This window comes from Hyla sarda, chromosome 3 (assembly GCF_029499605.1).
Source record: "Hyla sarda isolate aHylSar1 chromosome 3, aHylSar1.hap1, whole genome shotgun sequence".
NCBI classification, from domain to species: domain Eukaryota; kingdom Metazoa; phylum Chordata; class Amphibia; order Anura; family Hylidae; genus Hyla; species Hyla sarda.
The window spans coordinates 27,034,177-27,050,550 of NC_079191.1; the positions used below are offsets into that span (position 1 = coordinate 27,034,177).

The 16,374-nt window shown below is 44.2% G+C and overlaps 1 protein-coding gene and 1 long non-coding RNA gene across 4 annotated transcripts in view; one reads left to right on the forward strand and one right to left on the reverse strand.

Annotated features, from left to right (window-relative positions):
- Positions 1-6,774, reverse strand: part of LOC130361213 (uncharacterized) — a 43,697-nt gene extending 36,923 nt beyond the window's left edge. For both annotated transcript variants that reach the window (XR_008890910.1, XR_008890909.1), the window contains exon 1: positions 6,687-6,774. This is a non-coding gene — a long non-coding RNA (uncharacterized LOC130361213). The remainder of the gene's footprint in view (positions 1-6,686) is intronic.
- LOC130361212 (opsin-5-like) overlaps positions 1-15,223 on the forward strand; it is a 133,028-nt gene extending 117,805 nt beyond the window's left edge. For both annotated transcript variants that reach the window (XM_056563943.1, XM_056563944.1), the window contains 3 exons: positions 2,053-2,346; positions 4,104-4,435; positions 14,589-15,223. In XM_056563943.1, coding sequence (XP_056419918.1) covers positions 2,053-2,346; positions 4,104-4,435; positions 14,589-14,948 — 986 coding nt within the window. In that variant the 3' untranslated portion in view covers positions 14,949-15,223. The remainder of the gene's footprint in view (positions 1-2,052; positions 2,347-4,103; positions 4,436-14,588) is intronic.
- The last annotated feature ends 1,151 nt before the right edge of the window (positions 15,224-16,374 follow it).

A 16,374-nucleotide genomic window follows, 5' to 3' on the forward strand; every position in this document is an offset into this window, starting at 1 on the left:
AATTTTTTTTTACCTAGCCTTACCTAGCCCTATTCGCCACTGTCCGATCTTCCCTATCGAGAAGACTGCTGCCCCCAGTGTACACAGCACAATCTGAGAAGTAACAGGAGGTGGCAGTCTATTGTGAGTAAATTTCAGGAGCGTTGTCATAAATATATAGAGAGATTTTTTTTTTTACAAAACTGCGTAAAAAAATATATTTAATTTAAATTTGAATCCTGGTGTTACCATCTCTGTGAGACTCGTAAAATGAATTCAACAACTGGATTGACCAGAGAGAATAATTTAGAATATCTGTGTCCACATGGAGCCGCACTTATGGAGATCCTATCTGTCCTTCACCGGCTTCTCATCTCCTCCGCTAATCCTATGTGTATGGAAAGGCGTCCTGCTGAACTACTGACGCCTCGTGCTAAGATTCTCCTCTCAAAGATATCTATGTGTAATAGTATAATGTCTCTTATTATAGGATATGTCAAGGATTAAAATGCTTCATAGTTATTGTGTCTTTCTAGGAATAATACATATATTTTTAGATTTTAAATTGTCTCTTAAGCTTTTTTTCAGAATTTATGGGTGATTTTCCGATTTTTATATATTTTTTTTATTTAGAGTGCATGCACACCATGATTTGTGTAGCTGGTAGTTAGATCAGACTTTTAATATGGAAGGGGTTAATGTTTTTTTTTTAAGCCTTTATTAAACTTTTTTTTTTTATTACACTTTTATGGTCCCTTAGGGGATTTTATCGATCTGTGTGCTCTGCCCTCATTTGGTAGAGCTTGGTCCAGTCAGGCTCTATAAAATGCAGAGCCGGGACCGAGACAGAAGGAAAGGTATGCTCTCCGGCTACCTCCACAGTGGACCAATATAGTGCACCCCCGTAAACACCACCCCACTAGACCACCAGGCATGGTTTAAAGCTCCCATTAGACGCCACTGTCAAAGGGTTAATAGCCGGCTGTGGAGATCACTACATGCTGGCTATTAGCAGCGGCCTCCAACTACAGGAATCAGCTGGGGGCCGCCGGGTATGGAGCAGGCTCGAGTCCGGAGACCAATCCATACACCCTGAGCGGCACCATGACAGATTAGGTCTGTCATGGGTTGAGAAGGGGTCAAAAATCTTCTTGGGGCGGCAATTTGCTGTCCCTATGGAGGTGCTGCCTGGGTCCAATGGACCCAGCGGGACACATTGTAGGGCCGGGCTTTGGTCCTTGAGTCAATAGCCTGAAAGGGAATCTGTCAGCTGCAATTCACCTTCACAAACTGCTGACACTGTAAGATGCTTTTAGGGCCAGGAGACACATGGTACCTTTTTTTATTTATCTGTCTGAGCTTCCATAACATGTTTATTCTCTGAGACCAAGTGTCAAAAAGGCGTTCCCAAGACTCCTAAGGGCTGGAACAACTTGTCGCTCCTTCTTCCATCCTTGTGATTGACAGTCAGCTGGAAGCCGAGCCCTGTTTCCAAATCTCACACTTGTGCACAATTTGCATGCGCAGCGCAGGAATGAGATTTGGTTGCTGAGCCCTCACTGTCAATCAAGCAGGTACAGGGATTTGAGGGGGAGCGAGGAGGTGTTCCAGACCTCACTACTTTAGGGGCTTGGGAACGCCTCTTTGCACCCGAGAAAAAAAAAGAGCCATCATTTAGGTATATTTGTTTTTATCCAGCTTTCTAAAGCAGTCATAACTATAAAACTATAATTACTAAAATGTTCCTTCAATAGCACCTGTCCTGATATGTGAATTTTGATAAATACTTGTATTTTCAATAAAATAACTAATAAATATTGTTCTATCTGTGGAACTGTGTTAATGAATTGAAAACTTGGTGTTTCCCTCTTAACAAGTGTTATGCCCTGTTGTCAATTTACTCACATTTCCAGGAAGAGTAGCAGAGGAACAATGCAGATATCTGGGAAAAGGTGCTTCAAAATGGTTATTTTATGGAGAATACAAGTATTTGCTAAAACAGCCATATGAGGAGAGCAGATCCACTTTAACTCCTGACTTCCATAAATGATATAAATGTTTTTTTTATTTCAGCTATACTGACCGTGGTGGGTAACATCACCGTTCTTGCTACAGCAGTGAAATGTTCTTCCCACCTCAAGTCTCCAGATCTCCTGTCTATAAACTTAGCCATCACGGACTTGGGCATGGCAGTGAGCATGTACCCCCTGGCCATCGCCTCTGCATGGAATCACGCATGGATCGGAGGGGATCCTACCTGCCTGTATTATGCCCTCATGGGATTCTTTTTTGGAGTAGCAAGTATGATGACATTGACAGCGATGGCGCTGCTCCGATATGTAGTGGCCAGCACGACCACAGCCAACCGTGAGTAACTTATCCAACTTATGGCAGTATTATATTCAGAGGGTGTAGTGTGTGGTAGTATTATATTCAGAGGTTGTAGTGTGTGGCGGTATTATATCCAGAGGCTGCAGTGGGTGTGGTAGTATTATATTCAGAGGGTACAGTGTGTGGTAGTATTATATTCAGAGGGTACAGTGTGTGGTAGTATTATATTCAGAGGTCACAGTGTGTGGTAGTGTTATATTCAGAGGGTACAGTGTGTGGTAGTATTATATTCAGAGGGTGTAGTGTGTGGCAGTATTATATCCAGAGGGTACGATGTGTGCTAGTATTATATTCAGAGGATGCAGTATGTGGCAGTATTATATCCAGAGGGTACAATGTGTGGTAATAATATATTCAGAGGGTGCAGTATGTGGAAGTATTATTTCAAAGGGTGCAGTGTGTGGCAGTTATATATCCAGAGGGTGAAATGTGTGGCAGTATTATATTCAGAGGGTGTAGCAGTATTGTGTGGCAGTACTATATTTAGAGGGTGAAGTGTGTGACAGTATTATAATCAGAGGGTGCACTATGTGGCAGTATCATATTTAGAGTGTGCAGTTTGTGGCCGTATTATATTCAGTGTGAGCAGTATGGAGCAGTATTATATTTAAAGGGTGCAGTGTGTGGCAGGGATATGTTCAGAGGGTACAGTGTGTGGCAGTATTATATTCAGTGGAAGCGGTATGTGGCAGTATTATATTTAGAGAGTGCAGTGTCTGGCAGGGATATGTTTAGAGGGTGCAGTGTGTGACAGTATCATAGTCAGAGGGGGCAGTGTGTGGCTGTATTATATTCAGTGGGAGCAGTATGTGGCAGTATTATATTTAAAGGGTGCAGTGTGTGGCAGGGATATGTTCAGAGGGTACAGTGTGTGTCAGTATCATATTCAGAGGGCACAGTGTGTGGCAGTATTATATTCAGTGGAAGCGGTATGTGGCAGTATTATATTTAGAGGGTGCAATGTGTGGCAGGGATATGTTTAGAGGGTGCAGTGTGTGACAGTATTATATTCAGAGGACGCAGTGTGTGGCAGTATTATATTCAGAGGGCGCAGTGTGTGACAGTATCATATTCAGAGGGGGCAGTGTGTGGCTGTATTATATTCAGTGGGAGCAGTATGTGGCAGTATTATATTTAAAGGGTGCAGTGTGGGGCAGGGATATGTTCAGAGGGTACAGTGTGTGTCAGTATCATATTCAGAGGGCACAGTGTGTGGCAGTATCATATTCAGAGGGCACAGTGTGTGGCAGTATTATATTCAGAGGGCACAGTGTGTGGCAGTATTATATTCAGAGGGTGCAGTGTGTGACAGTATTATATTCAGAGGGTGCAGTGTGTGGCAGTATTATATTCAGAGGGTGCGTTGTGTGACAGTATTATATTCAGAGGGCACAGTGTGTGGCAGTATTATATTCAGAGGACACAGTGTGTGGCAGTATCATATTCAGAGGGCACAGTGTGTGACAGTATTATATTCAGAGGGCACAGTGTGTGGCAGTATTATATTCAGAGGGCACAGTGTGTGGCAGTATTATATTCAGAGGGTGCAGTGTGTGACAGTATTATATTCCTTAATGTCTTTTCATATGCAGATAGGGAACTGCTGCAAAAGTGAGGAATACATTTTTGGAGACATGAGCATTTTATGCATCCCGTACACTAGTTATTGACCTGATTTTGGGATGTTTAGTACATTGCTATGGTATAATTTAACTCTTCCTTTACTCTTCCAGGCAATACAGTAAAGAAGCCGGCCATATACGTTGTGATCATATGCATCTGGCTCTACGCATTGCTCTGGGCAATACTGCCATTGGTGGGATGGGGTCACTACGGCCCAGAACCATTCGGTATTTCTTGCACCATCGCCTGGGCGGATTTCCAGATGTCCAGCAATGGATTCTCGTTCATCCTCAGCATGTTTATCCTGTGCACCATTACCCCGGCTATCACAATCATCACTTGCTATTCCACCATAGCCTGGAAACTTCACAAAGCCTACCAAGAAATACAGCACTATGACAAAATGCCGAATGCAGCCAGAGTGGAGAAAAAGCTAACGCTGGTGAGTGATGGACGACCTCATCTTATACTGTGTAAGTCGGTGTTTCCCAACCAGGGTGTTGCAAAACTACAACTCCCAGCATGCCCGGACAGCCGCAGGCAGTCTGGGCATGCTGGGAGTTGTAGTTTTGCAACAGCTGGAGGCACCCTGGTTGGAAGACACTGGTGTAAGCAAATCTAACATTTTGCTGACAGCTATCGCATGTATGTTGGCACCTTGACGCTAGCCATCAATACTAAGTGTAAGATAAGCAGCAGCCAGGATCATTCTGCTGAGACTTCCTGCTATGAGAGAGGCAAAGAGAGAGCTGCTATGTTCAGCCTGAAATTTGAGACCATTAGAGATGAGCGAGCCGACCCAGGCGACCCCCAGTCTCACTTAGAACTTTAGGGTTAATTTTAGGGTTAATTATGCTAGCAGAAGTTTTGACCTTATGAGCCTGGAACCGCCACCATTATTGGGAGAAGGGATGAGGGACACATGGCGTTTTGCCACCTGATTGAACGGAGGAAGTACAGAGAACACTGAGATGACATCAGGGTAGCCCAGCATACCTTACAGCTTACAGTAAGATCACATGACCCCAGGTTACCCAATCATTGCTTGCATTATGTGACATACAGCTCCCAGGCCAATCAGGAGACAGCACAGGGGTGGGCTTAAGGGGCTGATGAAACCTTATGCACTGCATTGTGGCTGCCATTTTGGAGAGAAAGCTGAGAGCGAGCGCACAGGGGAACTACTGATCCCAGAGCACCTTTATCCAATTGAAAGCAGGCTAAGAAAAGCATTGAGCAACGAGCTTACCTCAGACAATGACCTTCTGTCACCTTCCTGCAATTTTGTGTTGCTGCACTACAGATCCCAGCAGTGTCACTGCAGAACAAGCTCATAAAAGCTCTCACATTGCAATACAAAGCAGTTGGCGGAGCTACTGTATTTTAACATAAATATGCATTAAGGGTACATTCCCACACGGCGTATTTGCTGCGTATTTGCTGCTGCGTATTTTATTTTCTCTGTTGAAGTCAATGGGTAGGAAAATACGCAGCACCAAATACGCAGCAAAATACTCCGTGTGGGAACGTACCCTAAAAGTGTTTATAGTGAAAGGGGAATACAGTAAGGACAGGCCGTGGCGTGTGAGGCTGAGGTGGTGGAGGTGGAAGCAGTGGCCGAGCATAGCCGTAGTGGCCACCCTCCTGCTCTGAACATCTACTACGACCACTGCTCTGAACATCTACTACGACCACCAGTGGATGAGGTAGATGTTCAGAGCAGGAGGGTGGTAGTACTATCAGCGAAGAAGACCGTAGCAAAGATGTGGCCAGAACATCTGTCAAACGTTCCGGACATAGACATAAATGAGACTTTCCCTGGTGTGCGCAGCGTGCGCTTGAACTGGCGCATAAAAAATGTGAATTTTTTCAAAAATGGTTGTCAAAAAGGTATTTCAAAACTTTTTAGGAAGCAGTGGCCGAGCACTAGTGGGACTGGTGGTGGTAGGCATACTGTAAGGCATCATGGTGGATGTGCTGAGGGGGAACAAGAAGGCCATGATCAGATATCAAAAGTTCACACTGAGATAAGTGGCAAGGATGATGATGAGTTTGATAATGACGATGTAGTGTTGGACAGAATGTGGGAACCTGGTGACAAGGAGGTGATGGGTTCAGAGCAGGAAGGTAGTGGTAGTGTCAGCGAAGAAGAGAGTAGGCCAGAACACCTATCAAATGTACCAAGCACAGTCCTGTTGGTCTGATCTGCTCAGGAGTAGTGATGAACGGCATTGCCCATATTCGAATTTGCGATATTTCGCGAATATATAGACAAATATTCGTCCTATACGCAGGAATTTTGTATATTTGTTATATTCGCATATGTGAATATTCGCATAATCGCGTATTTGAGAAAGAAAACAGTGAGGGGATGAGCAACTTTACTATTGGTTGCTAGGGATGTTGTTGATAACCTCTGAAAAGTGTATTTGCATCATTCTAATTGGCCCACAAGTGAAAAGAAGGAATATGCGAATATTCACATATGCAGAAAAAAAAGCGAATATTCGCAATTTAGAATATATAGCGAATATATTCGCAATATTCGCGAATTTGCAATATTTGTGATAAAAATTCCAAATGCGATTATTCGCGCCCAACACTGCTGAGGAGCAGGTGACAGCGATGCTGCGTCATCTGCAGGGCCCAGAAAAAACCTTCCAGAGGACGGGCACAGTCAGGTGGTCGTGTACCTGTCCGGTATTCTGCCGTGTGGAAATTCTTATCAGATACAGAAAACATGGCACTGTGCTGTCTCTGCAAACATAAAGTAAGTTGTGGCCAAGGTCCAAGTGTAGGAACTATGGGAGAGTAATCAAAACCTGTCCAGAGGAAAAGTCGACCAGTTGCCCATAGCAACCAATCAGCTGGCTTCTTTCATTTTTGAAAAGGCCTCTGAAAAATGAAAGAAGCGATCTGGTTGGTTGCTATGGGCAACTGGTCGACTGTTCCTCAACACAGGTCTTGATGAATCTTCCCTATGGCCCAAATTTATCAGACTTTGTGAGAGAAGTGAAGTGATTTTCCCATAACAACCAATCTCAGCTTAGGTTTCACTTTACCAGCGCTCTTTAGCTGAGCTGTGATTGGTTACTGTGGAAAAATCACTCCAGTTTTTCTCTCACACAGTTTGATAAATCTGGGCCATATGCAGTGACCCGACCTACGATGGCCCCGACATACAATCATTTCAACATAAGATGGTCTCTCAGAGGCCATCGCATGTTAAAGGCAGCATCAACATACGATGGTTTTGTATGTCGGGGCCATCGTATAAACAGCTATCCGGCAGCGCAGACTGCTTCAGCTTAAGCAGTTTACAGTGCCTCGTGTGGTCCGGTGACGATCACTTACCTGTCCTCGGGGCTCTGGCGTCCTCTTCGGGATCCCCTGCATCGTCGGCGCTCTCCATCGTCGTCATCACGTCGCTGTGCACGCCGTCCCGTCATCCAATAGGAGTGGCGTGTGTAGCGACCTGATGGCGGCGACGGAGAGCGAGGATGCCGGGGAAGCAGAGGCCTTGCCGGAGCGCCGGGGTCACCCCGGGGACGCGATGACAGCGATGGTGGGCGACATCCAGGGCAGCGGTGACGAGCGGTGACGGTCCAGAGCGGCGGGGACACGTGAGTATAACTTCCAATACCAGTGGTCTTCAACCTGCGGACCTCCAGATGTTGCAAAACGACAACTCCCAGCATGCAGTTGTCTGTCCGGGCATGCTGGGTGTTGTAGTTTTGCAACATCTGGAGGTCCGCAGGTTGTAGACCACTGTCCTATACTTTACATTGCACGGATCCCTCAACATACGATGGTTTCAACAAATGATGGTTCATTTGGAACGGATTACCATCGTATGTTGAGGGACCACTGTATATATATGTCTCTACATAGGCACATGTGGGGAAGATTTATTGAAACTTGTGCAAAGGAAAAGTTGACTAGTTGTCCATAGCAAAAAAAAAAAAATGAAAGAAGCAATTCGATTGGTTGCTATGGGCAACTGGTCAACTTTTCCTTTGCACGGGTTTTGATAAATATAATAAATTATAAAATACCCAGAGCAGCCTGTCTGGCACCAACAGCTATGCCATATTCAGTCACTTAAAGGAGATCTGTAGTGCTCTGAACTTTATCCCCTATCCAAAGTGCTGCCCCCCCCCCCCCCCCCCCGCGGTCTCCTGTACAGTGCCGTGGCAATGTACAGGAAAGGGGGCGTTCCGTCCCCGCATGACGTGGCAACTGGCACGCTCCTCCATGAATCCCACAGAGATACATGGAGGGGCGTGCCATCTGCCGCGTCATGCAGGGAAGGAACGCCCCCTTTCCTGTACATTGCTGCGGCCCAGTACAGGAGATCGCGAGGGGGGGCAGCGCTCGGACCCCCCCCCCCCCCCGATCTATAACCTATCCCCTATCCTTCAGATAGGGGATAAAGTTCAGAGCACTACAGATCTCCTTTAAAGGGGTACTCCACCCCTAGACATCTTATCCCCTATCCCTGCGGCACTACAGTCATCCGGTGCATGGAGCGAACTTTGCTGCATGCCTCATGACTAGTGATGCGGCGCTGGAGGCTTGTGACATCAGCCCTCCCTCTCAATGCCCACTCCCATAGACTTGCATTGAGGGGGTGTGACGTGAAGTCAAGAGGGGGATTTACCCATCAGGTCACGAGCCTCTAGCGCCGCAGCCGGCGTTTTAAACGCCATTGGGACCCCCCGCGATCAGAGATCTTAGCCCCGATCTTTTGGATAAGATGTCTAGGGGCTAAGTACTCCATTAAATCCCCTTTCTTTCCCATTATGTTGATAGGTTTGAACCTAAGCAAGTTGTCTTGACCACTTCTACATGCCTAAATGCATTAACCTGCTGCCATGGGATCAGCTGATTAGCTATTTGCCTTGAAAAGCAATTGAACATGTATACATATGTGGTGCCAGGGGAGAGTAAACGGTGACTGGGGTGTTCCGGTAATAGTGTAGGGTCTGGTGGTATAAACCCTTGAATGTCGTGGCGCCAGGGTGGGGTTTCCTCAATAGTAATGTTCCTACCACCAACCGTCCCACAAACGGCAGGGAAAAATAACGGAGTGTCCACAGCAGATTTTATAAAGTAAACTGAAGAAACTTTACTTGCGGAATTTATGAAACAGTCCATAACATAACAGTCTTTTAAGAGTAAACCGGGATACAGGCTCCTCACAGGTTTGCTGGGACTTGGAAGCAATGATACAGGCCACTGTGCTACTAATTATACTATTTGAGCTTGTAGTAGTCACACAGGATTTGATAGATGGAGCTTTGAGTAACTCACGGTTTTGTGGCTGCTGGACTTTAGGCTTTAGGCCTAGCTTGAATTGGTGCTGGTGAGATGAGATGTGCTTTCTTTAATGTCCAGAAGGAAGAGAAAGAATTTAGTGGCAGCAGCCCCTTATATATTAAGAGGGCTGGGCAAAAGCTCATTGGTTTGCAAACCTGTAAGTCCTGACCCAGTGAACTCTGGGTACATCATATGACCTCTAAGGTCCTTAAGCATGTTATACATTACAACTGTGTATCACGTGACCACTGAGGTCCTATACATATATTTCCTATACATTATATTAATATGTACACACTTTACTTAAGACGACTAGAAGTAAGCCCTACAGGAGAGCCCTATGAGACATGGAGGGACTCTAGCTGAGGGGACTTTAGACAAGGAACAGGACTAGGTCCTGTACCGGGACACCACACATAATAAAGTGGCCATTTAGTGTAGATCGGGACACAAGACAGAAAGATAGAAACAAGACTTTTCCATGTGAATGACATCTGGTTTTACGCTGTATTCAGTCCACGCTGCTTTTACAATGTTTACGTATTGATTTTCTCAATTGAACCCGGAGCCGTTCATTCAGGGGAAAAAAAAAGCAAAACTAACTTGTGCCACCGACTCTGTTGTAGATAAAAATTAGTTCTTTCAAAGAGCCCATTCATAACCACAGCTTTTCATGAGGATCATACGTGTCCGAGGGAGGTACCACACAGGATGGACATCTGACATGGGGTTCTAAATTTTTATATAAACCATGTGAAGGATAATTTAATAACGATTAATCTCATTATCAGCCGTTCTGCAGGGTCATTGGATGAATTCCTAGGGAGATTAATTCTCATAGTCAATAGCCACAAAGTCTTCTAGTCTGGAACAGCAGCTGCTCCAGTAGATGCACAAGTCCAGAATTCATTCGTTGTCGGGCAGAGTATCAGACTGTTTTTGTATATGGCATCTGTGATATTGTAGCAGGATCCATATATTTGCCCAAAATTTGCGAATTTGCGTTGTGATCTTCAGGTTGTCTGTGTACTGTGTTGTTACTTCAAAGAAACCGATGAAGAACCTTTGCATATGAGTCCTGGTTAAAGGGGTACTCCGGTGGAAATGTTTATTTATCTTTAAATCAACTGGTGCCAACAAATGAAACAGATTTGTGAATTACTTCTATTTAAAAATCTTAATCCTTCCAGTACTTATCAGCTGCTGTATGCTACAGAAAACGTTGTATAGTTCTTTTCTGTCTGACCACAGTGCTTTCTGCCGACACCTCTGTCCATGTCAGGAACTGTTCAAAGCAGGAGAAAATCCCCATAGCAAACCTATCCTGCTCTGGACAGTTCCTGACATGGACACTGTGGTCAGACAGAAAAGAAATTCAAAAAGAAAAGAACTTCCTCTGTTGTATACAGCAGCTGATAAGTACTGGAAGGATTAAGATTTTTAAGTAGAAGTGATCTACAAATCTGTTTAACTTTCTGGCACCAGTTGATTTAAAAAAAAAAAAAAAAAAAGTACCTCTTTAGAGATAATCTGACACCCTGTTCACCCACACTAAACTCAGTATACTGGGTTATAGTGCAGGTGAGTTCTGACACTGTAATCTTCAGCTGCATTGTATAGCTATGCGCAATAGAGGCAGGGAGCCAGCCCTGTCATTATTATGCTAATGAAGGCACGTAAGTAAGCACGCAGAGAGCAGAGTGCTCCCTTGCGGCATTCATTAGCATAATAATGACAGAATGAGGCAGACGGAGAAGATGGGGGAGGCAGGGGAGCTGGGTGAGTCGCCCCCTGCCTCCAATGTGTGCTGGAGAGCAATGCAGCTGAAGATTACAGTGCCAGAAATCTGCATATACTGAACCGATTTAAGTAAGTGACCCCTCTTTGTAATGATGTTTGCTCGCACTATAGCCCAGTATACTGGGTTTACTGTGCATGTGTTTACAGCTTCAATGCAGATTTGGTGTCTTCATGGTTACAGACTACAAACCCTGTGTAGTCTGGTGTCTAGTGTTAAACAACCAACCAATTAAACAGCTTCTACCTCCACCTTGTGCACTTGTGCTGACCTGTCTTCAGCGTCACCAGGCTGCTTTAGTAGAAATCCACAAAATTAAAGGTGAACAGCACATAAGATGCAGTAAAAGGATCCAGCATATGGCACACAAAGGCCAACAAGTTTCGGGTTTGTCAAGCTTTTTATCATGGCATCATATGATTAAGGGTCTGATGCACCCAAAATGTGTCAGTGTTTGTGTGCCATATGCTGGATCCTTGATACAATAAAAGTGTTCCTTTTACTGCATCCTGCGTTCTTCTTGTGGTCTCATGTGCTACTTTCCTCGCCACTTGTTTTTATCAGTCTACAGACAGTAGAAAGGAGTACCACAGGACAACAGGATCAGATATGTTTTAAAAAAAGTTGCTTAATTTTTTATTTTAGGTGAATAAGTGAAATAATGGTTGCAGAGGTGTACATATCCTTCACAGACTTGGTAAATTACATTTAGAACTTAAAGGGGTACTCCAGTGGAATTTTTATTACATTTTTTCAAATCAGCTGGTGTCAGAAAGTTATACAGATTTGTAAATGACTTCTATATAAAAATCTTTATCCTTTCAGTACTTATCAGCTGCTGTATGCTACAGAGGAAGTTGTGTAGTTCTTTCCAGTGTGTCGGTAAATGTCTGTACTCACATCCATGAGTCTCATAACCGGAAAGCATATGACCAGACCGTGACCAATCTAAAGGTCACTAAGGCCTCAATAGTGATTGATATAACAGTGTGACAAATGACACACAGCACCACATAGAGTCAATAGTAATAACAGATGGTCGACACTGCTATTTACTGATTCTGATCTTCCGCGTGAAGCAAACCCAGTGACTTCACAGTATGGTTGGCTCCTAAGCTGTATAGCAAAAATAATAGTAGGGGCACATGCAGCTTATTTCATGCTGCGGATGCACCGACAGCAGTCACAGAGGGGCTGCAGAGCGAGCTGCGAACCAGTAGCTCTGTGTGTCCACTCGTAGCAGCGGATTGCTACAGCGGAAAATGCGCCACTACAAGCAAACACACAGAGCTACCTGTAGCCGAGAGCTCGCTCTGCAGTCCCTTTGTGACTGCAGTTGGCACATCTGCAGCGTCAAATACACTGCGGATGCTCCCATGTGACCCTGCCCTAATTAAATAGTAGAAAAAGTAAACAGCGGCATAGCTATTTGGAAGGTAAGCAAATAGTATCATTAGATTTGGCTATTGTAACCTTCAGCTATTCCATCAACTGGTGTGTGCTCACTGTGTGTCCATTATTGGAGTCCCAAGTTCACTTTCAGGATAGGACACTGTCTAATCGTGGTTAAGGGTTACAGGCTAATCCTGTACCATGTACCTAACCGTGTAGTAAGAGTCAGTACTTGCTAGAATGTGTGAGTGCGATGAGATAGCGCATGCATTAAAACCATTCACACGCTGCCACCCAGACGTTCCGCCGGATCCCCGGCTTTATCAAGGGTGATTAGCAGTTCTCTGGATCAACACTGTAGGATAATAGACTGAACTGCATGGACGTATGTGTTTTTTCAGCCTATCTGTGGCTGCAGATTTTCAGTGATTCAACCTTAAGCTGCTTAATCCCCTCATGGTGGTGACTGCAGATAACTATTATAATTAGTTACAGGTAAGTGTCTGTGACTGAACATCTGATATAGAAGGCCCATGAGCCTTCTGCCGTATACAACCCTCAAGGAGCATAACCATAATATATCTCTCATATCTTTAAATCTATGTATCTATCTATGTATCTATTTGCAAAACGATTTTTCCACAACACACAAAGTCCATACAAAAGTGCCAAGCTGACACATGTTTTTTTTTTTTTTTGATGGAATAAAAACGCATTTTTATATAGACTTCGTGTGCTTTGGAAAAATCTGTTTTGCTGTCTAAAGTGGCGAGCCTCTGACCAGGGTTCCAGAATCTGCGTGCAACCACTAATATATATTTTTTTCTATTGTCGGGTTGTGCTGCTTTTCTCCCTATTTTTTTAATCTATCTACTGTATCTCTATCTATCTGTGGTGGCCCAGTACCGGAGGGGCTACCCCGTGCTCCTGCTGTCCTGTCAGGCAGCCTCCTTCAGTGTCCCCAAGGCCCCTGCACTTGTTTCCCCATTGCAAATATGTTTTACCATGTAAAGTGTTATAAAATGTAATGTTACTTTAAGAGTCATACCATGTGATATGTCATGTGACTGTTACCCAGAAGGTATCAGTGACCAGGTGATCCCAAGAGTGACCTATGGGCTCCCTGCTAGTCTCCCCCATATAAGCCCTGGGTGGAGCTTCTCTCTCTTAGCTCTTGCTTCCTGCTGAGGTCCAGAGTGTTGGATACCTAAAAGTCCAGTCCTGCAGCCACCATCAAGTCAAGTCAGACCCTGTCATCTGTCAAGTCAGCATGGTCTGCATTCAATTGTCCAGTCCTACTACAAGTCCCAGTAAGCCCTTAAGGTCTCTGAGTCACTGGTCATCTCCGTGGGCCCTGGCTGAACTGTATAGACTTTACCAACTGTCTACCCTCAGTAAAGCTACCGTTGTCCGTAACTTGACGTCGGAGTCTTTATTGCCCCCGTGCCCAGCCCAGGATCCATGGAATACCTTGGGGTCGTTATTGGCTAAACCACACCCTGACGTCACGAATACGCCCTGCCACCACATATCTCTCTCATATCTATCTACTGTATATCTATCTATCTCATATCTATCAAATTTCAAATATCTATCTATCTATCTCTAATATCAATCAATCAATCCTATTTATTTTATATCTGTTCTCTCTCATCTCTCCTTTGCTTCATCTTATTAATAGATATAACAAAACTTTTCTTACCAAATATTTTATTTCCTGGAGTCCCTAGACAGCACAGTGACAAATAGATGAAGCTTTTGCAGCCGTAGGACAATCAGAAAACTGGTCATTTTATATATATATATATATATATATATATATATATATATATATATACCGGTATATATATATATATATATATATATATATATATATATATATATATATATATTATAGTTCAAGTACAGAAAAATTGGATTCTCAAATATTTTGTTTACATTAGCTTTAATCAAAATAGGAAAATGAAAACTGTTTTCCCATTTCACGTTAACCAAATGTTTTGTCTACTCTTGAGCTGCAATACCTAACATCACCTGATAATTGTGACATATGAGTAATCTGTGTGCCATTTGATATTTCCTCTAGATGGCGGTACTGGTGAGCTTTGGATTTCTGGTCTCGTGGACTCCCTATGCAATTGTCAGCTTCTGGTCCATGTTCCACTCCAGTGGTAGCATACCCCCCACTGTCTCTTTACTCCCTTGCCTCTTCGCCAAGTCATCCACGGCCTTCAACCCCATCATCTATTACGCGTTCAGCAAAACCTTCCGGCAAAAAGTGAAACAGCTCAAGTGTTGCTGCGGCTGGAGGATCCATTTCTTACAACCGGAAACCTCAGGTGAAAATCCGGCCGTGTCCGTCATCTGGACGGGTAGGGACAACATTCAGGTCTCTTCGCTTCTTAAAATGAACAAGGGACAGTCCAGCTCAATGATGACCCAATGAGAGACACTGACATGATCATCTTCACCGAGCGGTGGCAGCCAACATGTGACCTGAATCAATACTGCCCATTGGTGGACAATGGGGACACCACCAAGGACCTCTTTCCTCATGGACACCTGTTGTCTCGTAATTGTACAAATGGCCTACAAATGGCAGCCTCCTCCATGTGTTGGGTAATAGGATAAATTTTAGGGCATTTGTCAATAAGATGGAACCCATGAGTACACCAACAAGATGTCCTTGGCGGTCATGGTGCAGTGGTCTCCGAACTGCAGACCTCTAGCTGTTGCAAAACTTCAACTCCCAGCATGCCCGGACAGCCAATGGCTGTCCGGGCATGCTGGGAGTTGAAGTTTTGCAATAGCTAGAAGTCCACAGTTTGGAGACCACTGGCCAACTGGAAGGAAGCATCACCACCCACCAGGGACATGCACACATAAAAGGGGGCTTGGGCCCCTGCCCTTTTCCTGCACTTGCCCTTAGATGCCCTAGTAACAGGCACGCATATACTCTAAAACAGAAAAGAGGCAGAGCTTCCCATGGGGTGGTATTGCTGGGTTCTAGGTGTGTTCGTGTTGGAACAAATATAGCAAAAATTGCTCACCTTAGATAGTTGTATCAGGACCACACATCCTGTGTCCGTCAGTATCCAGGGGAGTGGTGCTGCTTTTCCGGGGTCGGTGTGGAGAAAATTCTAAGCCGATGGTAATACGAAGAGAGAGCAGAAAAAACAGAAAACCGGAATAATAGCGCAATCCACTCCGATGTTGGTTTCAAATAAACATCTTCTTTATTAAAGCCAAATCACAACGCATTTCGAGGCTTGCACATGCCTCTTCCTCAGGTAAAAAATGTAAGCCTGTAAGCCTCAAAACGCGTTGTGATTTGGCTTTAATAATGGAGATGTTTGCGCTATTTTTCGGGTTTTCTGTTTTTTCTAGTAACAGGCACGTTTATGCATTTTGCAGAGATTTGCGCACAGTATAGGGAAACACACCTTTTTTATTTTATTTTTTTTAACTTGAGCCCTCCTTCCAAATTGTCTGTGCACGTCCCTGACACCCACGAAATGACCCCAGTAAAGTGCCAATAGGTAGAACACTCTAACAGCAAAATGTCTTCTTTCCATCCTCTTGGCCAATAACAAAAAATTTGAAGTGAGAGTCCCTTCAAATAAGTCTACGGTGAGTCACATCAGACCTCTAATGTCTTCTCCTCTGGACACCTGGGTGCTCCCTATTGAGGCAAACCAATAGGTGCCCCATCCTTTAGGGTCCCTACCCAGTGACGTATGCCCTTGAATGTGAAATGGAACCCTAAATGACTTTGTACCTATGCAGGAGCTGAAATGTTTATTAGATTTTTTATCCTATATGTTTGGCTTTCTGTCTATATATTTATTTATAATTTTTTTTTTGCTTATATT